Here is a 27,867-nt window from a genome sequence, read left to right as displayed (position 1 = left end):
TTGTTTTTCCAAATTTATTTTTTTTACAAAACGGTCACATTTTCCCGCCACATGCTGCAGGATTCACTCACCCAACGTTTAAAGAGGGGGCATTTTACTTCTATAGGGTATGAACTGCCAACATATAACATATTTTGATCACCTTCTTACCTTTTGACATAAACTTATGGGAACATTGCACAGAATCTACAGCTAACTATAAGAAGGGTTTAAATAGGGCCCAGGAGAGATTGCAAAATTACAGAAACATGTATGAATGACACCTAAATCCTCTTTAGGTTTTCTGTTTTTGATGAGAGAAAGTTTTACATAAATGCTCCATAAAATCGATTTTGCATAATACTCCCTCTTTAAAACACACCTTTAGTAAAAGCATTTTATACAGAAATACAACACTGTTTGGGTAAAGTCACAACAAGAAAGTGTGTGAACTCAAAAATATTCTTTGGCTTAAAATGGCACACCTTCAGATCCCTTTTCAATGACTACATATGATGCACTTCATGTTCACCCTAAACTAGGACTAAACCAGGACTAAAGGACTGGACCAGGTCTAAAGCAGGTCTTAAAGAAATGTTGAGGTTTGAAGCACATTGCTCCTCCTTTGGCTTCATTTTGGGGAATGTTGTTTATTGTTTGTTTGTTTGTTTACTGGCTGCGTGGAATTCTCTGGCTGGAGCGGCTCTGGATCACCCTCTTGAACAGCTCCTCTGAAAACAAGTTAAACATGTTCAAATCAAATATAGCTTTTACTAGTAAAAGCTGTAATGTTGATTTATTCTTATTTACAAAAACATTGGATGTCCAAGTTGTTTATGTTATAATATGGTGTTTTTGGTTCACAAGACGATTATCCAATCAGAAAGCAGAATGAGCCTTATATGAGTCTCTCATTTGTGTTGCCCGTTTCAGTGCTGAAATCCAGTTGGTTTAAACCTACAAGGCCTCTCTCAGATCTGAATCGTCACTACCTAAACATCAGCACCTGCAGCCAATTGTGAATCAGTGCTAGTGCAGCCTCTGCAGCTCAGTGAGTGAATTCTGGAAGTTTGGCTGTGTCCTCTATCTGCAGGCTGTCTACTTCACAGCTGCTGTCACATTCTACCTAATTACCTAGTTAATTACTGAAATTCAATAAATCACAGAAAATCAGAAGTGGATTCAGCATATCTTATTTTTAATTAGCATCACTGAGGCAGTTGTACATAACATTATCTACTAGTACAGGTAGTACATGTGATATGACATGTGATGTTTTTTTGTTTTTTTTTATTTGTCAAAGGCTTTTGACACCATTAATCACACAGTTCTTCTGGAGAGCTCTCACTGTTGCAAATATGTATAATTATATGGAGATTACCATATTTGAAGCCCCCTGAGTGTTTTTTGGTAACAATCCTTCACATCCCACTGTATAAATTATCTTATTCTGTATTTTTTACCAAGTGAAAATAAATAAAACTAAAGCATGTATGTGTAGTGACTCACCTTTACTGAGGGTCCTGGAGTCCAGCTGAAAAAAATAGGACACTGTTCAGTTACTTAATAGTCTTATTATTATTGTTGCTCATGTGATCAAGAGGTTAAAGGTGCACTATATCAGTCTTCAGAAGGGCGGTGCTCCAGCTGCCGTCTCCATGGAGACGTTATTGCTTTTCTGGCATGTTATACAGTATGGCATTAAAAGTATCCATCTCCACTGAGATAACAATACTTGGTTACAGGTCTGATCCATTTTTGCAAATATTAATAGTTCAGAGACATAAGCGATAACCAGTGGTGACCAAGTCCAAAAAGAACAATTAAAACACAAGATTTGGGAAAATGTTTTAATAACTTGGCAGTTTATAAAGTTATAGAGACAAACAAAGATAAATACATTTAATGACATACTGTGGACCATTCCAGGCAAAGCAATGTTTCCACGGAGGCAATCTGGTGATGAACCCAGAAAAGTTACATAATGCACCTTTAAATTAAAATGATGCACCAAAACACAGTCCCTGTACACATTTTTTACCCATGTATTTGAGTAAAATGCATCTCGCTCCAGTAAAGATTTATTGTATGAGCAACTTGAGAGGCCAAACGAGTCAGCTGTGCAGTGTCTGCATCTAATTCTAAAGCATTTTAATTGTTTGATATTCAGGAAGTATACGTTCACATGCTCGCTAACTCCACAATGGTCTCTGAGATTTGTGAAAAACACTTATAAACTTATCGGGGTGAATAATTAGGATGCTCAGAATGCATATGGTAGGTGAGGAGTAACCACTGCAAACTTTTTTTTTTAAAAAAAGTTCTGTTTTTTCACATTTTTAAGACAAAATCAGATAGAGCACCTTTAAGTAACCCAGATAGAGTCTTACCCTGACGGTGGACAGGGACCTGAGAGCTGCAGCAGGACCATCGGATTGTTCTCTCTCCACTTTAGGAGCTGAGGACACATGGACAAACTCATTCAAATAGCCTCATATAGTAAATACGTGGAAACAAATATGTAATCAAATGCTAAGAGTAATTTTTGTATATATATATATATATATATATATATATATATATATATATATAATCACCCCTAATTTGTAACATCATGTTATTCATACTATTGATACTGCAGCTAGTGTCAACATTCCCTTGTGTGATGCTAACTGTAGGCATGCTCTGTCTGAGAGTTTTCATTAAAGCTTTATTTAAATACAATCTGACAACAAAGAACTGACTTAGCTGAACTACAGCGGGCGAGCTCATTTGTGCTGTCTCTAGTCTGTCTCAAATAACATTACAGTCACAAGATAGCTGCCATGAGCCAACAGTTATTTCAGTTAGTCATTCTTGTGTTTTTGTTGAAAATCAAACATCTAAACAGGAACATGAACGCTCATGTTGATCACAAGCTCCAGAAAATGCTATACACATGTGTGTAGAACACCCCCAGCATGGTGCCAGTGCAAAGTATCAATGGGATGTCACCATTTGTAAATACTTCTACTAGATGTAGTAGTATTTACATCTCCATCATGGTTTTAATACTACATCTGCATTGTGAAACCATCCCATCATTAGCAGTAATAGTATAAGCTACTTAGAAAGTATCATGGTGCAGTTATATATAGCAGTAGTAATTATAATAGTAGCTGTAGTGATAGTTGTAGTAGTATTTAGTGGTTTTCTTACACCAGTATTATGGTTATACTGCAGCTGTATTGTGAAATTTTGTTATAGTAGTAATGATAGTATTAGCTACTTACAAAGTTAAGTCAGTGATGCAGTTGTAGCATTAGCAGTAGTAATAGCAGTAGTACTTACATAATGTTTTGATGATGCAATTATAGTTATATTTATATCAGTAGTAATAGCATCATAGTGATAGTAGCAGCAGTAGTAGTAGTGATAGTAGTAGTACTTACGTAGTGGTTTGATGATGCGGCTGACAGCGTGCACCACTCCGTTGGTTGCCATCAGATCTGCGTCCTGCACTGGCACTCGGTTCACGTACACTGTGTAGTTGCGCTAAAACAACACAAACATTTCACTGGGATTAATTCTGGTTTGGTTCTGGTTTAGTCCTGACTTAATCTTGAAGTAGTCCTCGTCTAATTCTGTTTAATTCAAGTTTAGTCTTGGTTTAGTCTGGGTGTAGTCAGTATAGTCCTGGTTTAGCCCTGTTTTACTCACGTTTTGTTTTTAACCCTATTTTAGCCCTGGCTTAGTTCTGGTTTAGTCCTGTTTATTTGTATTTAAACCTTGTTTAGTCCAGTTTTAGTCCAGTTTTAGCCCTGGTTTGCCCTTGTTTAGTCCTAGTTTATCTCTATTTTAATTCTGGTGTCATTTTTAGTCCTGGTTCAGTCCTGTTTTAGTTTTGCATTCGTCCTGGTTTGGTCCTGTTGCAGTCCTGTTGCCCTCACCACTCCCAGCTCCAGACGCTCGCCCTGCAGTGGTTGGACCCTGGTGTGAGAGCTGACCCCTCCACTGACCAGCAGACCTTCTCCCAGGTGGAACTTCAGCAGCCTCGACAGCTCTGCACTGTTCCCTGCGGAGAGACACAGCTTAGACCTGCTTTTTAATAACAATAACATGAAATTAATAATAATAATTGGAGGTAGTAAGCTACTATTGTAGCCACACCTGCACTGAGGCAGACTGATGGAAGCAAGGCTGCCATTCTGCACCATCGGCCCCTCCGAACAACACCAATATTCACTCATCACATTCATAGTAGGCAAGATGGATGATGTGTCTTGCCTAAGGACAAAAGCGCTCCACTGTGGAACCTGGTATTCCCATCCAAGTTTAGTCCACTTTAGTGTCGATTTTGTCCAGGTTTAGTCGAGCTTTACAAGGGTTAGGGTTGAACACATGCTCAGTATGTCCTGTAGTATAACCCAGAATTACTTGTTTATAGAAAACACTGTAGTTAATATCAGTGGTGGATGAAATATTCAATCTTGTTAATTAAGACTGAGGTATTAATTGCTAACACTAAAAATTTAGATCACCATGTTTCCTTTTATTGTTTTGAAAATGCTGTATACACAGAAAACACCATATTAACATGTTTAATAACTTTTACTGTTGTTTTATCAGAGCGCTATCACAACACGATCAGCATGCATCCCACTAATGAAACTACTGCGCATCACATCATCACATCAGGTTTGTCAAGTTGTAGTGTGCTGTTTTTTTTCTATATTTAAAAAATGGACATGTAGGAGCATGGGTGGCATAGGCTTGTGAGCTGAGTCTTGGCCATACTGCCAACCATAAGGAGGGTTTGAATAGGGCCCAGGAGCGATTGCATAAACATGCGTGGATGACATATAAAACTTCGTCAGATACCTACAAATTTGACTTAAGTACAGTACTTTTACCTCCGTACATAGTTTCTTCCTACTTCCTACTACAGGTTAAGATTAAAATTGTAGATTAAACATCAGCAGAGAGAGGGTGTTTCTTGACACAGTAAAGATGGACCTATTGCAATTGCTAGGGGTGAAAATCACAAAACAGATGTCCTGCCTGTTTAATGAGTGAACATAGATGGTGTCTGAACTCTTCTTATATTCAATAACATATCTTGATCTCACTTCTGTAATTATACAAACACAGCCTTGATGAGAAAGCTCTTGGTCAGACAGATTATAAACCAGAGGACATGTCCATATGCCTCAGCCATGGTTCTGATAAACACCACTCAGCTCTTAGCTCCATCTACGGTGAGGACGTGTAGTTTGTTTATCTGAATGAGTGTGGCACTAGCAGCACCAGTACAAGAGCAGTAGAAAATGTTGTACTAGTACTTGTAGTATTTGTGGTGTTTCTTCACTTAAATTTGGAGAGTATAAATAAGACATACTCCTGCTCTCTGACTCCTGCTTTCTGAGAGGCCTGTCCCTCATCACTCCTGCTATCTGATTGGCCCCTCGCTCCTTCTTCCTGATCTCAGATTGGTCTTGCTCTCCGATTGGCTCTTCCTTCCTCACTGCTGCACGTTAATTGTTTTTTTCCTGATTGGTCCCTCCCTCCTGATTCCTGCTGTCTGATTAGTCCCGCCCCCCCGACTCCTGTTCTTTGATTGGCCCCGCTCTCCTAACTACAACACTCCGCTTGGTCACTCACTCATGAGCCTGTTCCTCTCGGCCGTGGGGATGGAGTTGAAGGCGTCGTTGGTTGGAGCGAAGAAGGTGAGGGCCCCTGGCTGGTTCAGCAGCTCAGTCATCCCAGCAGTCTGCAGCGCGCCCACCAGGATACTGAAGGATAAACACACACATGTCCTCATAAATACAACAACAAATACAAACTGATTCCGGTTTAGACAAGGTTTGTCCCTGTTTTAGACCTGGTTTAGTCTTAGTTTAATTCTTGTCATAGTCATAGTTTATAGCCAGATTTAGCCTCACTTAGTCCTGGTTTAGCACCTGTTTACTCATTGCTTAGACATAGTTTAGTCCTGATTTAAGTCCTGGTTTAGTCCAGTCTTTATACTAGTTAAGTTCTGGTTTTGTCTTGCTTTAAGCCCTGGTTTAGTCCTGTCTTAGTCCTAGTTTAGTCCTGGTTTAGGCCTGGTTATGTCCTAATTTAATCCTGGTTATGTCCATGTTTAGTCCTAGATTTAGTCCCGGTTTAGTCCTGTTTTAGGACTGGTTTAGTCCTGGTTTCTTGGCCCCTCAATCGTAGTAGTTTTTGGTTAATGTCTTTCCCAGATCGTCTCAAATCTTTTCACAGCAGATCCATTTCACTCAGTTTATTATTTTTTTTATTTTATTTCACTGACAAAAATAATACTTAAGGGATTTGTCCATAAAAAGTGTTGCGATTCACGAGAATTTGGAGGGAGACAGACATTTCCATACGGGAGCGCTTGTCTTGGCCCAACACAAAACCATAATAACGGGATATCACTGTACGCCATGTAATAAAAGGCCTGTATTTATTTCATGTTTAGAGAAATACTTTTGGTCCAGAGAAATGTTCACCTCACAATATTTATGCTGTGCCTTAGGATGTTAGAGACAGGGATTTCAAACAGAGCTGAAGCAGGACTAAACAAGGACTAAACACAGGCTGAAGCACTACTAAAGTAGGACTAATCCAGGGGTGAAAGAGGACCAATCCAGGTTTAGAGCAGGATTAAAAGTAGGACCAAACAAAGGATGAAGCAGGACTACAGTAGGACTAAACCAGGGCTAAGCCAGAACTAAATTAGGACTAAACCAAGGCTAAAGCCTATCTACACAACAGTGCACGTGAATGAATGGGCTCAGCTGGTTTCACACATGTTCCACACATGTGCAGACTGAGCACAGGGTAGGCCCCTCAGACTGGAGACAGATTCATGCAGTTCACCCACCACGCATAGGCCAACCACGCGTAGGCCTACCACATGTACACCCACCATACATACACCTACCACACCCACCATAGGTACATCCACCACACCCACCACACGATCTAGGCAAAACCATTATAGTGAAGCCACAACTCGGGGCAGGCAAAAACATTACAACTGTGCACCCCCCACATAGCCCAGGCAAAGGCATTACACCCACCAGTGGGCCCAGGCAAAGGCATTACACCCACCAGTGGGCCCAGGCAAAGGCATTACACCCACAAGTGGGCCCAGGCAAAGGCATTACACCCACCAGTGGGCCCAGGCAAAATCATTATAGCAGAGGAACCTCCACACAAACATTATGTGTGATGGAAACATAGAGCACAGACACAGATGAGCGCTCCAGGCACAACACCGTCCAGAGAAAGGAAATGTAGGAGGCTCTGTAGGAGAAACATGCTGCGGTGATAAACAGGAGCGGATATAACCTCCTCACCGTATGTAACACATGTACTGGACCGCACAGAAAGTAGCATGATGTCATACAACAATGGTGCCCCCTACAAAGCCACACATAATAATTATAATAATAATGGCTTCCACTTATAATGCACTCTCAAAGCTTTACCCTGTGTCATTATTCATTCATTCCACACTTGGTAAGCTACTATTGTAGCCACAGCTGCCCTGGGGCAGACTGACAGAAGTGAGGCTGCCGATCTGTGCCATCGGACCCTCCCACCACCAATCACTCATCCACACCACATAAATTCTCTGCCTCTTCACAGATGTGGCGAGACACTGCTTAGTCCTTTATCTGTACAACTATTTGCATTTAGAATTCTCAACATACTGAAACATACTTCAATCAAGTGTTTAGTCTTCATGTAGTCCTGGTTTAGTCCTTCTTTAGTCCTGCTTTAGTCTTAATTTAGTCCTTGTTTAGTCCTTGTTTAGTCTTGGGATAGTCCAGCGTAGCCATCATACCTGAACTTGTCATCGCCCTTGAGCAGGTCCATGACAGTGCCTGCAGGGGGCGACAGTAGCTTGTCCACAGTGAACATGGAGCCGTAGCGTCCCACTTTGTCGTGTGCAGCGATGCAGGCGTTCTCAATGCACAGGTTCTACAGGGGCACAGTAGCAGGAGGTTAGGAAAGACAGAAGCAATAAAGTACTGTACTGTTGTCATGGAGACATATGAGTGTGTATTGATGCTTTGCAGTGACGCTGGGGGTGTTCCACATGTATCTTTACTGGTGGAAGTTATCATGATGACAATGCACACAAACACTGTCAAAAAAAGTTTTAAGACTGTTTGAAAACTCCAGAAAACACATTTTCAGGAGCCTGTTATCAGTATGAGCATTCATGGTCCTGCTGAGGTGTTTGATTTTCAACAAAAAAGATGAGTGTGACTAATTGAAAAACTGTTGGCTAATGCTAGCTAGGCTGTGACTGTAATATTATGTGAGAGATACTTGTTTTACAGCACAAATCACTTCTGTTATGGTCAGATTATGTTAAAATAAAGATCAGATTAAAGTTTAACTTGAGTAACAGAGTTTAAGACACAGCAGTGACATCAGTTAGCTTCACACCTGGAGGGAATGTGGATGACATTAGCTGCAAAGTATCAATACAGATTTTAGTCCCCACAATGTGATAAATGCCCATCTACACATACAAATCCAAGCAGAGGAAATACTCTCCTGCTCCAATAAACTCCTCCTCTTGCCTGGTCGGGTCTAGACTAATGCTGCTTTCTAGTTCTCCTCCAAGGTGAGATTTTCCAAGTTCTGACTTATGAATGTGCACTGGAAGTCAGGTAACATTTCAGAGCCCTAGTTCCAAGTTAGAAAATCCAACATGGCTGTGCCCTGTGTATGGATAAATTTTGATATCTAAATATTGATAGTCCGTTATTTTTCCTTTAGTTGCTCCTCCTGTCCAAATGCTTCTGTGACCCTGCTCCTGTGCCTGGAGCCTCTTTTGTTATAAATGTGCTAATGTCATCAAAAGCAAAAGTAATAAACTGACCAGCATTTTGGCAGATTTGAGCAGTTTCCTACTGTTTATTTATGTGTCTTTATTTATACAAGGAGAGCCCAATGAAAGCACTTAGCACTTTTCATGGGTGCCCTGTTCAAATACAGAATAAGAAACACATAAGTCAATTTAAAACATTAAAAACAGGGACAAGTGTGAGTATAAAAATTTGTCACCAGATGATTAAATTGTATTCTTGGCACCATTCACTTGGCTGAGTGAATCTAAAGGTTTAAAGTAGTAGAGGCTGAAGTCTACATGTAGATTATATCTCCATAATCCAGTACAGAAACAAAGCTTGCTTGGAGAATTTCCTTTCTATAATTTAATGGGATACAAGATTTGTTCTGTAATAAAACTATCATTTTGATTTTAAACTGTTACATACTTCATACTTCAGAGATATATTTTTTAAAGGATAAGTGTCTTTCTTGTTTACTGCTACTTTTAAGTCATTACTGTACATATACTGTAATTTACTGGTCATTGTTTTTTCCGAGTTGACAACTGGAACACAGAAACTCATTAGTTTGAGGTCTGAGTTCCGATCTTCAATTATAAATGGAACGCAGCATTAGTCCTGGTCTGAGCCTGGAACTCAGCAGGACTTGAAGTGGTTTGGGGATGACGGAGGTCTGGAATGATTTAAGTACAGTGGAAAATGTGATCATAGTACAAGCCGCAAGACCACCTCTGAACCAGGTCAGAACAAGAACTCATCTGGAACTAAACCAGGACTAGACCGAAACTGTCGTAAGAATAAACCACTAACTACACAAAACCAGGACATTAGTACAAGAGTAGTAGAAACTGTTGCATTTCACAGAGAAGCCCCGTTGTGTCTGTACAGCGTCACTCTCAACCTCACTGTTAGCTTCACTACTTCCTGTCCAATTATTTGTCCAGTTTTTTGCTGAGTCACGCTAAAATATTAAAAAATCTCGGCTACCTGTCCGAGCTATGGAGGGATATCACCGAGAACATGTTAAAAACTACAGAAATGAAATGAACAGTTCACCTGAGAGCACTTCTGTGTTTAGAAAGAGTCATTTGTATCTCAGTGGTAATGCTAGTGCTTTGAGGCATAATCTGTTGTGTTCTGCTATGTTCTCAACTTGACTCAAATTGACTCAAGACTCAACATATCAACATTTACCTTTTACCTTTTGTTCAGTAATTCTACAAATGATTCAAGTGAAGGTGTATAAAGTTTAAAACACTCGCTCTGGGGTTTAGCATTAGCATTAGCCACAACCTCGGTCTGCCTCCACCCACAGCTCAGGGAAATCAGCTGCAGTGCACATGCAATTAGATCACCATATTCCCAAATGTCACGTCACCTCATATCAATCAGCAGTGATACGTCCCAGCCCAAAAATGCTTACTCCTAATTTAAAGCCTTAAATGGCCCATATTACGCTATTTTCTGATCTATGCTATAATGTTTCCTCATCAAAAACGTATCTAGGGTTGTGTTTTGTTTCATTTACACATGTTTAACACACAAACCCTGCGTATTTAGGTTGAGTTCTTCTATAAAAGATAAATCATGTAGTAATCCTGTGTATTTACTTAATACTGTTTAGTTTATCTGCCTGTTCGGAGCTCAGAACAATGCACAATGGCTCCTCCATATTTTAAAGCTTCACCACACTCAGTACTCAAATTGAGAAGTAGCAGTATAGTACATTTTAACCCAAAACAGTCCCTTACATAATGTCTCCTATTGAAATTTCATCCTCTGAACAGGAGTAGAAACACATGTCTATCCCTCACAACTGTTTTCACTTCATTTTTCATAACTACCTTGAGAATGATCAGAAAAATAATAATATGGGATGTGAGATTGAATTTTACGTAATAATCTAATTTAAAGAGTACAGTATATGAAGTGCTGAAATCAAGATGGCTGCCACATCCTGTATGACTCCGTGACACGTGTACAAGCTACTACATCCACTTCTATTACTGTGACTGCTACTGCTGATGCTGCAACTACTGCCAAAGGATTATTGCCACTGTTAAAGATGCACTACGGAACTTTTTTTGGAGTCTTTGTTGCGTTGCCAGGAATGTTTAACAGAACAGTATATAGAATGTTCTGCATTTTGTACTGTTTTAATGCTAAAATACTTGGGCGTGGACACATTTCTGCAGATCTGACGTGCAACTTGGCCTAGTGGAGTCATCCTCTTGTCTCCATGGAGATAGATAAGTTTAATGTTGCATTGTGGAACATTTCAAGCACAGCCGTAACAGCTTCCATGGAGACAAGCAGGTGACACGTGCTCCGCCAGTAATGTTACACAGTCTTATCACCACTACTATGGAACTAATATGACTATGGCTGATACTACTGCTACTACTAATATTTGCAGTTTTTGCCAGAACTAAACTTGAACTAAACTTGGTATAAACATCTACACCAGACTTTAACCAGGTCTAAACCAGCTCTAAACCAGGTCCATATCAGGTCCATAGGTCGATGGGTTCAGGCCTGGTTTGGTTAATGATGATCCCAAAAACAGATGTGCAGGATTGAGACCTGGTTTGGACCGGGGCGGGGGCTGGGTAACCGCAGCAACGCAGTGATGTCATACTGGAACAAGATTTACTCTCAACATCTGAGTCCTACATGAGAAGGGTGGACCTAAGCACTAGAAAATGGTCTGTCACGTTTAGAACTAGATTAGAGACATTTTAGACCTAGTTTAGTCCCAGTTTAGACCTCATTTTAGGTGCACTCATCCTTATCCTGGTTAGGGTTTGATGGGAGATGAGTTGAGTCCTGATGCAGATCCTTAGTCTAGAATTAGTCTTTTGTTTTACACTAGCCAGGATTTAGCTCTGGTTTAGTTAAACTTTAATCTAGTTTTAGATCTGACTTAACCCTAGTTTGTCCTGATGTAGTTTTTAGTCCTGGTTTAGCCCGGATTTAGCCTTGGTTTAGTTCTGTTTTAGTCCTGATCCCAGTTCTGAAATGACAGTATGCAGGATTCTTGAAATATGTTCCGGTCTGACATATGTGTAGGTCACGTTTTCCCTGGCTGAGTCTTGTCTCCATGTGTTTCTAGTGCATCATTAATCTGAACCAGACCGATAGAGCTAATGTCTTAATCAGGAGTTTGTAGCATGTGAGATAACGTATAATCGATGTTGCTGAGGGAAACTATGAAAATATCCAATAACAGTAGATACTAGATTAGATAGTAGCCTAGTAGTATTAGCAGCCAGCTATGGTAGTACTAAAAGTAGTAGCAGTAGTAGTACTCACATTCCTGTAGACAAAGACCCTGAGTTTGAGTCCTCCTACAGTCTCCAACTCCTGTCCGTGATAGAGAGACTTGGAGGAAAGGCGCTCCTTCAGGATGTGCTGAGACAAGATGGTCTTCAAGGCGGGGGTCATCGACACGCTGCCTGCACAACATCAAACACACTGAAATACTACTTTCAGTTCAAATTACACATGCAAAAGACCAGGACCAAACTAGGTTTAAACCAGGTCTCCTCACCTTTGAAGGCTTCATCCTGGGGGGCCAACAGCGTCATGGCCTCTGTACCTGTTAGGTGTGTGGTAAGCCCCGCCTCCACAAGGAGCTTTGTTGCCATGGCTACATTGGAACTTTCAGAAATTTCAAGAAGAGTCTTTGCTACAGACAAATAAATAGATGAAATAGAATGACAATGTTTTGAACAGTATTTCATTACCATTTTAAACAACATGATGTAAGTGCATGTATCCTGTCATTAATACTGCAGCGATGACTAGAAGGTCTTCTAGGGAAGTTCTACACATATTTGGAAGCTAACGACATTTGGTGTTTTGGGTCTCCAGTAAAGTCTCACATTTGGGTTGCCAATTTCAATACCTAAACCTCAGTACCTGCAGCCAATCATGAATTAGTGCTAGTGCAGCCTCTGCAGCTCAGTGAGTGAATGCTGGAGGTTCTTTCACATGAGGCCTGTCCATATATTGAGAATGAAACACACTTGTATGTGTCTCTATGTGCAGGTTAAGGCTCTGGACACACAGGGTCAGTTCTGATTATAGAACCTTTTTTAAACCACATACCTTCCCTTAGACTGTAGATTTACATGAGGAGCTAAATATTTACGTCAACTCAACAAAAGGACCAAATCTAGAACCAGGTCTAAACCCGGCCTCAGTCCTCACCTGAGTCTGGAATGAGCAGCTCGCTGATGTAGTGCACCACTCCGTTGGTTCCGAGCTGGTCTGTTTTGGTGACGATGGCTTTACCGTTCAGGGTCATCTGATCACCGTCACAGCCCACCTCCAAAACTGTGCCCTGCAGCGTCTCCATGGGAACGCCCGACACGATGGACTCCGCACACTGCATGTTCTTCAGGATGTGGTAGTTCAACATGTCTGCAATACAGAACTGGGTCTGAAACTGGTCTAAAACAGGGCTAGACCAGGACTAAAGTAGGACTAAACCAAGAGTAAAGCAGGTCTCACCTCTCAAAGCAATGGGGTCTCCGAGAATGCGGTTGAGAGTTTCTGGTGGGATCTTCTCAAAAGCATCGTTTGTCGGAGCAAAAATGGTGTAGTGTCCTCCAGACTCCAACATGGCCGTCAGTCCAGCTGCTGCGATCGCAGTCTGTCAGAACAAAACAAGAAGATACTGTCAAATATACATCAAGACAGAGGAGCAGAGCCAGAAGAGCAGAGCCAGAAGAGCAGAGCCAGAAGAGCAGAGCCAGAAGAGCAGAGCCAGAAGAGCAGAGCCAGAAGAGCAGAGCCAGAAGAGCAGAGCCAGAAGAGCAGAGCCAGAAGAGCAGAGCCAGAGGAGCAGACAGGAGCGGAGCTAGTAGTAGTGTGGTATTAGAAATGTTTGAAATATTGAAATGATTGGAAGTATTCGTACTGCACTAGGCGTGTTTTTACCCTGAGTGTCTCCAAGTCGTCATCCACCTCGATGAGCGTTTGGACGTCGTTGGATACAGCGGTGATGACCCGGTCCACCACGTGCACAATGCCGTTTGTGGCATGCTGGTCGGGTTTGATGAGGCGTGCACAGTTCACCGTCACTATCTGAGAGGGGGCACAAACATGGACAGGGTATAAGCATATGGATATAGTCCTGGGATAGTCCTGGTTTTACAAAATTAGTCCTGGTTTAGACTTTGTTGCAATTCATTTTCATGTCAGTTTTTCCTAGTTTGGCTTTAGCTGAGTCTTGGTTCAGTATTAGTTCAGTCTTGGTTTAGTCCTGGTTTAGTCCTGGTTCACTCCTGGTTGAGTCCTGGTTGAGTCCTGGTTCACTCCTGGTTGAGTCCTGGTTGAGTCCTGGTTCACTCCTGGTTTAGTCCTGATTTAGACCTGGTTGAGTCCTGGTTTACTCCTGGTTCACTCCTGGTTTAGTCCTGGTTCACTCCTGGTCGAGTCCTGGTTGAGTCCTGGTTCACTCTTGGTTGAGTCCTGGTTGAGTCCTGGTTCACTCCTGGTTTAGTCCTGGTTTAGACCTGGTTGAGTCCTGGTTTACTCCTGGTTCACTCCTGGTTTAGTCCTGGTTCACTCCTGGTTGAGTCCTGGTTGAGTCCTGGTTCACTCCTGGTTGAGTCCTGGTTGAGTCCTGGTTGAGTCCTGGTTCACTCCTGGTTCACTCCTGGTTGAGTCCTGGTTGAGTCCTGGTTCACTCCTGGTTTAGTCCTGATTTAGACCTGGTTGAGTCCTGGTTTACTCCTGGTTCACTCCTGGTTTAGTCCTGATTCACTCCTGGTTGAGTCTTGGTTCACTCCTGGTTTAGTCCTGGTTCACTCCTGGTTCACTCCTGGTTCACTCTTAGTTTAGTCCAAGTTCAGTTCTGGTTCAGTCCTCATCCAGTCCTGCTTCAGTCCTGCTCCAGTGTTAGTTCAGTCCTGGCTAGGTTTTAGTTAAGTCATGGTTCTGTCCTGGTTGAAACCTCGGTCTGTTTTGGTTCAGTCCTGGTTCAATCTTTGTTCAATCCTGTTACAGTCCTGGCTCAGTCCTGGTCCAGTCCCGGTACAGTCCCGGTACAGTCCCGGTCTGGTCTCAGTCCAGTCCCGGTTCTCTCCTCACCCCGTTAGAGTAGTGCTGCACGTGGACGTTGAAGTCCTGGTACATGGAGGTGAAGGTGGCTCCGTGCTTCAGTTCTTCGGAGGTCAGTCTCTTGTTCACCATGTGGTAGTGCAGAGCGTTGAGCAGCTCGATGTTCACGTTACTCACCAGGGCGTCCAAAATCTCCTACAAAAATATAAAACAGCACAAAACATCACCACAGCGTCCAAGATCTTCTACAAATATACACAAATAAACAAAAAACAGTGATGGAGAGAGTACAGGAAATTGTATTCAAGTAAAAGTAGAGTTACATGGTTCATAATGAACTCAATCACAGGTACATACTGCTGCCAAAATTCAACACAAGTAAAAGTAAAAAATACACATTAAAAAAAAAAAAAATCAAACCTCAAAGTACTAGTTACTTTTTATACAATGTTTAGAAGAATTTTATATCATTATTTTATACAAAACCTAAGTGTACCCCAATCTGCATATTCTCTGAGCTCTGGCCAATCAGAGCAGGTGATGTTGTTATGTGAATTTGTTGGTATAGAATTTGTGGATTTGTCCAGTTTAGACTTGTGCAGTACTCAGTAACTTCTATGATTTAAAATATAACTAATTACAATTACATGGTCAGATTTTTACTTAATTACAAATACAAGTACAGAGTTAAAAATCTACTCAAAAAAAGTACAATTACTCCCCCTTCAGAGCACTATCACAGCACAGTCACTGTCGAACTACTGCACATTGCACCAGGTTTGTTAAATTGTAGTGTACTGTTTGATATCCTGTATATGTATATTTCTGGAAAAAAGTGTTGTACGGGAGCATGGCTGACTTAGTCTTGTGGGTGGAGCCCTGAATAGGGTTGTAGTGCTAACTGTAAGAATGGTTTGAATAGGGCCTGGAAGAGATCGCTAAATTACTCAAACATGCATGAATCTAAAACCTCTTCAGGCACGTGTCAGGCCTGGGTACACACTAAAACAGACAGAGGAGGCATCTTAGTCTTAAAAGGATGCAAAGATAATGCTCTTTCCTTAAATGCCATAACTTTATTTGCCTTAAATGAGGTGCTATAGACACAGGCCTGAAACAAGGTACATTACATGTATAATTTCTACTGTGAAGTATCCTGAGGAGTACCACATGTGTTGACACTATAGTTCACTGTTGACTTTAGACCTCAGAACTGTATTAGTTTCACAGTTCATATTTCAGTCTTTCAAATGTTAATGCTCCTGAACGTGCACTTGAAGGAACAGACATTGTCCCAAAATCATTCAACACTACTATTAACAACAACAAAATACTATCCAAATCTCATACAACTCCACAGAAACAAAACAGAAAACACCACAGTGTCCAAGAACAACTAACCATCTTAAAACTGCAACAACAGCACCAGTAGTAGTAGTAGTGGTAGTATTGGTAGTGGTGGTATTATTAATAGAAGAGGAAGAAGTAGTAGTATTTGTAGTAAAGAAAGAAAAGTAGTAGTAGTAGTAGTAGTAGTAGTAGTAGTACAACACTAGTAGTACTTACAGTGGGTAGTGCAGCCCAGGCCTCATTACTTGGGGCAAAGAAGGTGAAACTTCCTGGTCCTTCAATCTCAGGTCTGAGCTGAGCCCGGTCCGAGTACATCTGAGTGGTAGTGGCCCCCACAGCCCCCAGGGTCTGGTAAATGTTCACCAATGGCAGGGCTGACACACAAGTACTGCAATTAGTACTTCAACAGAATAGGACTTAACCAGGATGCAGCACCAAACGAAAGCTCAAATCCTGGTAATAAACTAGGTCTAATATATTATTGACAGTAGAAGTAGCAGTAGTAGATATGAGCAGTGGTAGGGGTAGTAGTAGTACTTACCAGCGGGACACCCCTTCTCTCCTTGGATTTTCTCGTATCCAGGACAGCATTCATAGGTGATCACTCTGGAACAAAAATACACCACTGTTAGAAAACCTTAAGTACTACAGAGTGTGAAGATGATGAAAGTCTCTGTCTCTATACACCCCCCCCCCCCCCCCCCCCCCCCACACACACACACACACACCCCCCCCCACACACACACACACACACACATCACAATGGTCATTTTACCCAAATAATTTTCACATGAGACAGGAGAGTCTTCAGGAGGAGGTGGTGGAGCTGAGTCAGCGTTGAGTCGACTCAGAGGAAGTCACCCAGACTCGTAAAGAGCACACATTTACAACCTCTTCATTATGCAGGCCTAAACCAGGTCTAAACCAGAACTAAACCAGGACTAACCTATGACTAAACCAGTTAAACCTTAAACAGACTAAACAACTGAGATTAAAGCAGGTCTGAACCAAGACTAAACAACTGAGATTAAAGCAGGTCTGAACCAAGACTTAAGTAGGACAAAACCAGTTCGTAACCAAGACTAAACTAAGTACAAACCAGGTTTGAACTAAAACAAATCAATCCAAAATCAAGACTAGAGCTAAAGCAGGTCTGAGTCAAGACTAACCCAGGTCTAAATGAAGACTAAACCTGGACTACACCAGGATCAAACTAGGATCTTAGTCTGGTTAAAACGTACAGTAAACCCACCTCTATGGGAGTGAACTGTGGATTAACCTATAGGCCACATAATTGAGATTTAAACCAGGACAAACCGATTAGACCAATAAAAACACAGTATACTTCAATCCTGGTTAAGGCCTGTTTTTTCACTTATCAGACCGCAGTCCTCTTCATAAGGATCTGGTCTGGTCTCAGTCCAAAACCAACAGCACGCGCCCCTTATGGAATGTGTATGAAGTGAAATATTGCAGTAGCAGTACCAGGGGAGTAGTTCGGAAGTACTTTCGTGGTTGGTGTGGAGACAGCCCGACAGACGCTGGAGGTAAGTCAAATATGTACAAGCAGTCACGTCAAATACTGCGACTCTCTGGAGTACTGCAGTAACTGAAGTAACAGAAGGAGGTAAACGTGAGGTGTGAGTTTTCATAATACACACAAAATCTCAACACTTGGACGGTGTTAAAGACACTGAAATGGAGCTCGACAGTGGAAGCCAGATGTAGTTCCAGAAGTACATGTTCCATTCATTTTTCCCACAGACTTTTAGAAATATTAAAATAAATATCAAAAGTTTAATGGCACGGTCGAGGCTAACCAACTATGTAGTAACTAATGTCCATAATGGTGATGCAGTTGTTTTCAGTCCAAAAACACATTTAAAAAGGTACAGTATGTAGCTGTCTGGTGGTGGCACATCACCCGCATGATTCCATGGAAATAGAAAATTAAAACCATACTTTGGAACATTCTCTGTGAAGATAGATATGTTTTATGTCATGTTGTGGAAGATTATAGCTTAAACAACATTTCCATGGAAATAAACAGAAGAAGGCTATGCCCACAGCCCCAATAAGAGTCAGGTTTAGGGAGATGCAAGCCCGCTTAAAGTAAGGTTTTTCAATGTCATAAAAATTCAGGTAAATGTTTCAGTAACTTAGCACTTTATACAGTTTCAGATTCAGGTTTTAGCCCAGAAAGCAAACTTTTCATTCTAAAAATCTATTTGGGAAAATGAATGGGGAAAGTACTTGAGATCCATGATTGTTATAAGTCTGATGAAGGTATTAGTTATCAAGTACTAGCTGGACCTTCCTGCAGGTATTACTCATTAAAAATAAATCAGTATAACACAGTGAAAAGCTAAAGTTGTATTATTATTATTATTTACTTCAATTTCTTTCAAGTTTTTTGTTTCAGTTATAGCCTGATTTCTTGTTTGTGTTAAGGCCTGATATAATCCTCATTTAGTCCTGGTTTAATCCTGGTTTAATCCTAGTTTAGTCCTGGTTTTCCTGGTTTAATCCTGGTTTAATCCTAGTTTAGTCCTGGTTTTCCTGGTTTAATCCTGGTTTAATCCTAGTTTAGTCCAGGTTTAGTCCTGGTTTTCCTGTTTCTGTTAAGGCCTGGTTTAGTCCTGGTTTAGTCCTGGTTTAGTCCTGGTTTAGTCCTGTTTTTGTTTCTGTTAAGGCCTGATTTAGTCCTGGTCTAATCTTGGCTTAGTCCTGGTTTAGTTCTGGTTTAGTCCTGGTTTTCTTGGACTTTTGTTGAACTTATTTAGTTGTCATTTGTCTCCTCTTGAGTTTAGTCCTGGTTTATTTGAGCTCCATTTCTCCTGTGGATCATTGAAGTTGATCTAAGTCTAAACCTAAATCTTTGGACAGTAAGAGTATTGTGTTTTTTATTCCTACAGTCATCTGGACCTGTCAGTTTTTCTCATCCCCTGTTCATGCTCCATGTCTCCTGTTTCCTCTTTTTGAAAAATGCTGAACCCTGAACTTCTGCACCGTCATGACTTTAGATCCCAATTCAGATTTATGACCGCCCACTTTGGACCCAAAGTGCAATGCCGTATGTCCTACATGGTTGCCAAAATCCATCTAAGACATCATTACTCATGGTCAAAAGAACATGGGTAAGTATGCCCCACTCTCCCCAACCAGCAGCCAGACTCTTCTCACTCTTTGCAATTGTACTGTGTTTCCAAATGCTTATAGAAAACATGTCTTCCATGCCAACAGATAAACTAACTTTTGTTTGGAATTACTTTGTAGTTTAACGAGACAGAGCTGTTCTGTGTCTCCTTTACTGTTTAACACATCTATGGAAACTAGTGGCTCAGTTGACCAGAAAACATTTGATTAAAGCCACTGCAGCTACCTGATTTTTACAAACGTGAAAAAACAAAACTATTTTAAATTTTACAGTTTGCAGTGCTCCAGAGTTATTCCTCAATTACCTTATGCGTTTCGAGCGTCCTAATTATTCACTGCGATGAGTTTATTAGAGCTTTTCACAACTCAGAGCAGAGTTTTGCGGTATATGGTAAAGCTAACAACAACTAGCATGCTAACATGCTCGATTAGCTGACGATAAAATGCATTCTAATTAGATGTACACAGCATACAGTAGACTCATTTTCACCTCAAGAGCTGTTGACACAATATATCTGTACTGGGGCAAGACATGTTTTGCTCAAATATATGGAAAAAAAAATCTAGTACCAGTATGGTGAAAAATATCCATAGATTAGTTCGATTGCACAGTTGAACAATAGTGCAGTATCAGTGTCTTCCAGCTTGAACTCACACGGTTTTCCCATCACAGTTGGAGAATAGAGCTTTTGTTTTAGACATGTGTTTTATGGGACCTCCACTAAGGCCCACGCTGCAGCTGCTAACACCATTAAAGAGAGGAGATTACACTTCTATGGGGTATTTATTAACTGCTGACATATAACATATTTAGATCACTGTGTTACTTTTTATTGTTTTGAAATTCCTATATTCACTGAAAACCATGCACTCACATGTTTTATAAGTTCCACTTTCGTTTTTGATGCTTTGAGTTGCCCCTCCCTTTCAAAGTCACTCCCCCCCTCAGAGCGTTATCACAACACAATCAGCGTGCTTCCCGGTAACGAAACTACTGCACATCACATCAGATTTGTCAAGCTGTACTGTGCAGTTTTATGTAATGTTTTGTATATTTATGAAAAATCGTTGTTTGGGAGCATGGGTTGTGGGCGGAGCATTGTACATCACTCATACAGTAAGGAAGGCTTGAATATCGCCCAGGAGAGATCACTAAATTACTTTTTTGATGAGGGAACAATGTTATAACATGGTAGAAAGCTGCAAAAAGTCGATTTTGCACAATAACCCCTCTTTACTACTTCTACTACTACTTCTTCAAACCCAACTACTCCTGCCGCTACTGCTAATACTGCATCAAGTAGGACTATTACTACAGCTGCTACTTTAGAAACATTATAAAGTAGGTTTGATTTTCTACTTTACCTCTGCATTTGATCTATCCTACATGTTACTGCAGTGACACCTGTCAGCAGATGTGGATAGAGTAGCCAAAAACTGTAATCAAGTAAGAGTAGTATTACTTCAAAATAGTATTACTCAAGTAGAAGTACACAAACTAGTGGTCCAAGACATTACTCAAGTAAGTCTAAAAAGTATTTCTATGCAAGTAAGACTAACTGAAAGTGTAATCAGTCAGCTTGTAACATCTGACTTGTGACTTTAAATACTGCACAAAATCATTTGGTATTTTCAAAGGATAGACACAAAAATGAGCCAAATTTAATCATATCTGAAGGACCTACAAGAAACACAAATGTTCAAATCATTTCATATTGTCGACATAAAGCTCAAGTCACTTTAGACTTACTCACAGTGGCAAGAGTAACCATCACTTTTACTCAAGTAAAAGTACTGTTACTTCAATAAAAATACCACAAAAGCAGGACTAAAAGTATGCTACTAAAACTGTGCTCTAAAAAGTACAAATTATTTAAACAACGCTATCCAATATTCAATAATGTAACAGCAGTACTACTTAGATCTTGGCTCGGAGTACTTAGATGGACCTTTATTCAGGTATTTCTTAGGATTCCTGGTCTTGAGGGTCTAGTTTTACCTGTCAGTGCTAATCTCTCCGGACATTTGAATTGGTTATTGAACGCAAAACTTCAAGGAGCTGTGTTGTTTTGAGTTCTTTCACGTTGGAGACAGCAGGCATAAAAACCACAGCGTACCAATGGAATGTACAGCACTAATATGGCCATCATGATTAAACCAGATGTGCGGTAATCACACGATCTGGTCCTGACTGCTGTGGGAATACTCACAAACACCGGGGAAGTGCCGAGAGGAGTGGAGGAACCATCAAAACACAAGTGCTCATAAATTATGTAAGGAGGATAAACATGGCCTTCACAGCGTCCACAGTCACACGATGATAAAACCCCGTAACCCTGGGCCAAACCGTGCAGCGTTAAGCTAGGTTAGGAGTGGTTAATTCCAAACCTATTTTTGTCACGATAAGTGCGCTTTGAATCATTGTACAGTAACAACAGCTAAATAAGAAATACATTGAGACTGTCATTTAAAATCTATGTATGTAGGGAAGTTACATCATTTCTCTTAGGTTCTTATTCTCTTGTAGATATCCAAAATGGGCCTTCAAAAGATCTAAGAGAGCTAAAGACAGGACAACGGAGAGTCAGAACCTAAAAGAAAAGGTGTAACTGCTCCCTACACCTGTGTCTGAAAAGCTTCACGGGATTTTCAGCCAGCATGAAATCCTGGTCTATTTCAAACCTGCAAACACTTTAAGATGAAAACTGGATCTCCCAAAGGACAAAACCCTGACTCACAAACAAAGCAATGTAGTGTACTCCATTCAGTGTAGTGAAGAGTGCAGTGAGAAACTAAACAGCCACTACATAAGAGAATGTACCAACACCGTCGAGAGAGCAGCTCAGGACCCCAATCCGCTATACATCTCCATCTCAAAGACACTACCCACTCCTTTGAAGACAGTGAGGTACAGATCTGAGCCAGAGAAAAGATATGCCTGAAGATGGGAGTAAAAGAAGCAATTTTTGTTAGGAAAAACAATCCTTCGAACAGGAATGGGGGCCTCAGACATCACCTATCTCCTCTTTATAACACCATCCTCAGAGCTAAGCCTAAACAAAGTAAACAATAGGGCTAGCCAGTATGCTAATAGGTGTAAGAGGACCCATTAGGAGCCTGGATGATTATGCAAAATATAACTATAAGGCAGTGTCAAATGTCTTCACTCTAAACCTTTTTTTGCCCATTGACAGAAGTGAATTTTTCTTTTACTATCCCAAACTCTTGATTCTCGGCTTGGGGCAGTTTCAAGAGTGACAAAAACATATAGCAGCAGAGATTGGAGAACTATTTTGGCGAATGTAGCATTTCCAAAACAATAAATCAAAACATGGTGATCTAAATATGTTGTGTGTTAGTGTAAGTATTGGAGGACAAATTTTAAGTGTGACCATATAAGTCATAAAGTACTGCCACTTCTAGTACCACTACTATACCACAATTAATACTGCAACATTCCATCAAAATGACTTAATCTTTGCATCCTCTGTGCTTAAAGACATTTCCCCGAATGCTAGATCAAAGTTTGTCCAATACTGAGCGTCAGTAGCTGTCACTGTGCCCTCCTCACTCCACTTAGACGTGAAGTGCTCCTTGAAATCTGAGCTTGAATCTGTTGAGAAAACATTTTAAAATCCTGAGTGAACATTGGACTCTCCGCACAGACGCACCATTCATGCTCCCAGCGCCTGCACAGACTGATGGAAAGTCCAGCACAGGGCTGGCTTTGTCTGGGCCAAGGGTCGCACGGGGGGGCAGAGGTCACACAGGAGGGCAGGGGTCACACGGTTGGGGGTCAGCTGGGGTTGGGTCAAAGTTTAATAACAGCAGCTCTATAAACGTCTTGTAACTCTGTCCCTGGGCATGTGTGACTGTAGCAGAGAGGACAGTTTGAGACACTTAAGGCTTCGTCTATAGGCCAAAGCCATCGGACTACTACTACCACTACTACCACCACTACTACCACTACTACCACTACTACTACTACCACCACTACTACTACTACTACTACTACTACCACTACTACCACTACTACCACTACTACTACCACCATTGCTACTACCACTGCTACTTCTATAACTACAACTACTATCACAGCTACTACTACTACTACTACCACTATTGCTGCTACAACTACCACCACTACTACTTCTACCATTTCCACTATTAATACGAGGACTACTACTATAGTTACTACTGCTGCATCAGAAGCATCATACTCCATGATGCTCTGCACTACAGGACAGTATTTGAGATTTATTTCAAATATTCTAATCATATTTTTGTGGTAACAACTTCATCACAAAAATAGATGTGTAGTTGATAATGAAACCTTTTCTTTCTTTTCATATTTCTACAAAGTGATTCAGTTTGACTAAAACTAAATACAAAATATGTATTTTCACAAGTTCGTAACTTATAAAATGTGAAAAACATAAACTGTATCATTTTATCATCTTATAATTGTAAAAATGTAATATGCAGTATTTTGTTACTTATGTCATAAATAACTATTGCATATAAACCTTAAATAACATAATGTGTTGCTTAAAAAAATATCCAATTTTGTAGAAATGTGATTCAGCTAAAATGTATTTCTATATTTTATGTACATATGTTATAGCTTTTTTTTTTTTTTTTTTTTTTTTTATAAATAATGATCAAATGAATATGACTTACACTTTAAATTATCTAGACTGTAGCTGCTCCTAACACTTCTACCACTACTGCAGGTTGGTAAAAAGCCTTAATGCCTATAGTCTGTCCCTCATTAGATCCAGAGGTGAGTGCACGGTTCCGACAGGAGCAGAACAGGAGCAGGACAGGAGCAGGACAGGAGCAGAACAGGAGCACTTTGAGTGGCAGGAGTTTCCTGTCTCTGCTGGAGTACTCACAGGAATGTGCCTTATGTAACAGCACCAGAAGAAGGACAAACAGGCCAAAGAAAATACTGCAGAAGAAATAAAGACGCTGACAAGTCTCAGAGGTGACAGGTGAAGGGGAGGATCTGTCAGGGGTCAGACAGGTGAAGTGTAGGACATGAGGAGGGGACAGATGCAAAATGTAAGGAGACAGGTGAAGTGTACATCATTCCCCTTCAATAGATTCTTACTTCCTTAAAAGTCCCACAGTATAATGTTTTGCCCCACAAATAAACTAAGCTGAAAGATTGTTTTGTTTTTTTCTTGCACTTACTGTGAGCCTGGAGGAGAGCCTCCTCTTGCTCCTTTTGCTGTAATATTCCACAAGATAAAACGTATCTATCTCCATAGAGAATGTTCTGAAGTGTTGTCTGAACTTTCTATTTTCATGGAATCACATGTGCCACCTCCAGAAAATTACACAGTTCCATTAAAGTGGAACTGAACACTAAATCAAAATTTTTAAGCTACTAAACTGTGGTGTTTGAATAGCATCGTCTACTGTTCAAAGCCTGATTTTTTAAAATTTATTTTAGTGCAGCTTTGTGTTCAAAAACAGTCACACACAGAGTGTGTGCTTCCTCCAGTGACCACTGCAATCTCAATCTATGTGACAGCACGCAAGACTGCCCTGATTACAGCCAGGTGTGTCTGATCACAAACACCTGGCTGCAGGGCAGAGTCTGTGTGGATCCCTGTTACAACCTTCACACTGTTCCTCATATATCCTGATATTTTCCTCGTACAAAGCCTTACATCTCCCTCTGCACCCCTGTCTCTTTGACAGAAAATACCCAGATGAAAATATAAGTATCGTTAACCAGCTGTATATGAATTTATTTCTTGTGTTTTGTCTTGACATAATAAAAAAATGAAAGTTGAGGAATCACACATTTAACTAGTATTTGTTCATATTTAAGAAAGTTCATTAATATGAAATGTAAGGTGTGCTCTGCATATGATGAATTGTTTGTTTGTTTAAATTAACATGAATTTAACTTTAATTAACTTTTCGCTACTTCTGCAAAATACTGATGTGAGTGAGTCATGTGTTTTATTTTCACTCAATTGAGTTTAGTTACTTCCCAGCAATGGTACAACACACACATACACACACATACACACACCTACACATACACACACCCCGACACATGCACATACACACACACACATGCACATACACAAACATGCACACACACAAATGCGCGCGCGCACACACACACACACACACACACACACACACACACATTAGTACACACACATGTTTGTACTCACGTGGGCTGGCCGCAGATCTTGCGGTGGTACCACTGTTTACAGTTGGTGAAGTATTTCTTGTCTGTCCCTTTGATCTGCTGCATCGCACACACGTTAGGACTGAGGAGACAAGAAGAAGAGGAGACATGGAGGAGACAAGGAGGGACAGTAAGAGACAAGGAGAGGAGTGGACATCAAGAAGACAAGGAGGGATGGGACGAGACAAGGAGAGGAGGGGACATGGAATAGACAGAAGGAGACAAGGAGAGGAGACAAGGACAGGAGTGGACATCGAGGAGATGAGGATGAGACAGGGAAGGACAGGAAGAGACAAGGAGAGGAGAGGGCATGGAGGAGACAAGGAGGCACGAGAGGAGACAAGGAGGCACGAGAGAAGACAAGGAGGGACAGTAGGAGACAAGGATGGGACAAGACAAGGAGAGGAGGGGACATGGAGTAGACAGAAGAAGACAAGGACAGGAGAAGACAAGGAGAGGAGGCAACAGTCAAGGAGGATGCAAGAAAAGAGAAAAGGAGAGGAGACATGGACAGGATGAGACAAGGAGAGGAGGAGACAAAGAGGAAATAATAACAGGAGGAGACCATGAGAGGAGATAAGGAGAGGAGACCAGGAGAGACAGGAGGACACAAGAACAGACAGCAGGAGACAAAGAGGGACATGAGGACACAAGGAGGGGCAGAAGGAGACAAGGCAGGAAGGGAGGAGACAAGGGGAGACAGAAGGAGACAAGAAGTAAGGGAAATGAGGGGAGGAGGAGAGACAGAGAAAGAGAAGGGGACAAGGGGGAAGGAGGGAAGAGAGGAAAGGAGAGAGGTATGGAGGAAGCAAAAGAGTTTGACAAAGAGAGAGATGGGAGAACAATGGGAGAGGTGGAAAAAGAAAAGGGAGGGAGAGGAGTGGAGAGAGGAGGAGAGAATGAGAGAGGTAAAACGGGAGAAAAGGATGGAGAAGAGAGACAGAGAAAAGAGAGGAAGGAGTGACAAAGAGAAGAGAGAGACAGCATTTAGTTAAACATTTTCACTTTGTGATCTGCCCTAAAACAGCATTGTGTAATATTAACATAAATGAGGAACAGGAAAACCACAAATAAACCAGACTCAGCATTCAATCAAGTCAAAATCATAACTTAATCTTAGACTGATCCTGGCTAAACCTGGTCTATGGAAGAACTAAACCTGGTCTATGCAAGAACTAAACCTGGTCTATGCGAGAACTAAACCTGGTCTATGCAAGAACTAAACCTGGTCTATGCAAGAACTAAACCTGGTCTGTGCAAGAACTAAACCTGGTCTGTGCAAGAACTAAACCTGGTCTATACAAGAACCAAACCTGGTCTAAGCAAGAACTAAACCTGGTCTATACAAGAACCAAACCTGGTCTAAGCAAGAACTAAGCTCAAACTGAGAGTAAAGATGATGAAGTTAACTCAGGTCTAACCCAGAACTAAACCAGTTCTCAAGCAGGGCTAAACTTGGTGTTGAGCAGGAATAAACCAGGTCTAAACCAGAACTAAACCAGGTCTAAATAAGAACTGCACCAGGAGTAAACATGATTAAGTTAACTCAAAACTAACCCAGTTCCAAAGCAGGACCAAACTATGTGTTAAGCAGGACTAAAGCAGGACTGGACTTTGTTACTTTCTGAATTGAACATCCCCCTTACCCCTGCTGTCTGCCCCGGATGCGGCTGTGTTGTAGGACCGCCTGGTATGGAGACCGGGCCCCAGAGACCAGGACCAGGACTTGGGCCAGGATCATAACCAAGATCTGCCTCATGGTTGCTCCTCTGAACCTCGGGGCTGTAGTCCGGACTTGCAGCAGACTGAGAGCTGAATGGGACCGAGCGGGGTCGGGCCAGAGACTAGGGACCGGGGGGAGGGGCTGAAGAGGCAGGGGCGGGGCTTCTGACTCTCCACCCCTCTGTCTCTGCCTATAAAAGTCACTGCTCAAGAACCAGTGCGCCTGCAGATATTTTTGTAACTGGTAAAACTTAGTGAGAAAGTGTTTATAGACACGATCCATCAAGTAAGGCCAAATTTAAATCTAACTTTAAATGTCATATGTTGATACATTTGAGTCTGAGACACCTAAAACTGTTTAAAGGGGCTGTACAAAATGTTTCTTATAATGAAAAAATATGTGTTGTCGCAGTACATATACAGCATAAAGCAGTATTATATTAAAGTGAGACTGCTGTGTACTGTCTGCATGTAATTATAAAGTGTTTTATTGTATGAGAATCAGGAAGTGCATTG

General features: G+C 41.1%; 1 protein-coding gene across 1 annotated transcript; it reads right to left on the bottom strand.

Annotated features, from left to right (window-relative positions):
* On the bottom strand, positions 1–27,455 carry tgfbi (transforming growth factor, beta-induced). The gene is made up of 17 exons (XM_033967099.2): positions 27,276–27,455; positions 25,613–25,711; positions 16,801–16,865; positions 16,476–16,633; positions 14,940–15,104; positions 13,785–13,931; positions 13,356–13,497; positions 13,053–13,265; positions 12,391–12,528; positions 12,153–12,295; positions 7,820–7,956; positions 5,620–5,750; positions 3,909–4,033; positions 3,411–3,513; positions 2,370–2,437; positions 1,489–1,513; positions 1–710 (listed from the first exon to the last, which is right to left on the bottom strand). The coding sequence occupies exons 1-17, from the start codon at positions 27,386–27,388 to the stop codon at positions 649–651; spliced, it is 2,034 nt and encodes a 677-aa protein (XP_033822990.1). The 5' UTR covers positions 27,389–27,455; the 3' UTR covers positions 1–648.
* Between the last annotated feature and the right edge of the window lie 412 nt (positions 27,456–27,867).

Source organism: Periophthalmus magnuspinnatus, chromosome 5 (assembly GCF_009829125.3).
Source record: "Periophthalmus magnuspinnatus isolate fPerMag1 chromosome 5, fPerMag1.2.pri, whole genome shotgun sequence".
NCBI lineage: Eukaryota > Metazoa > Chordata > Actinopteri > Gobiiformes > Gobiidae > Periophthalmus > Periophthalmus magnuspinnatus.
Note: the sequence above shows the minus strand (reverse complement) of the source record. Positions and strands in the feature narration are given on the sequence as shown.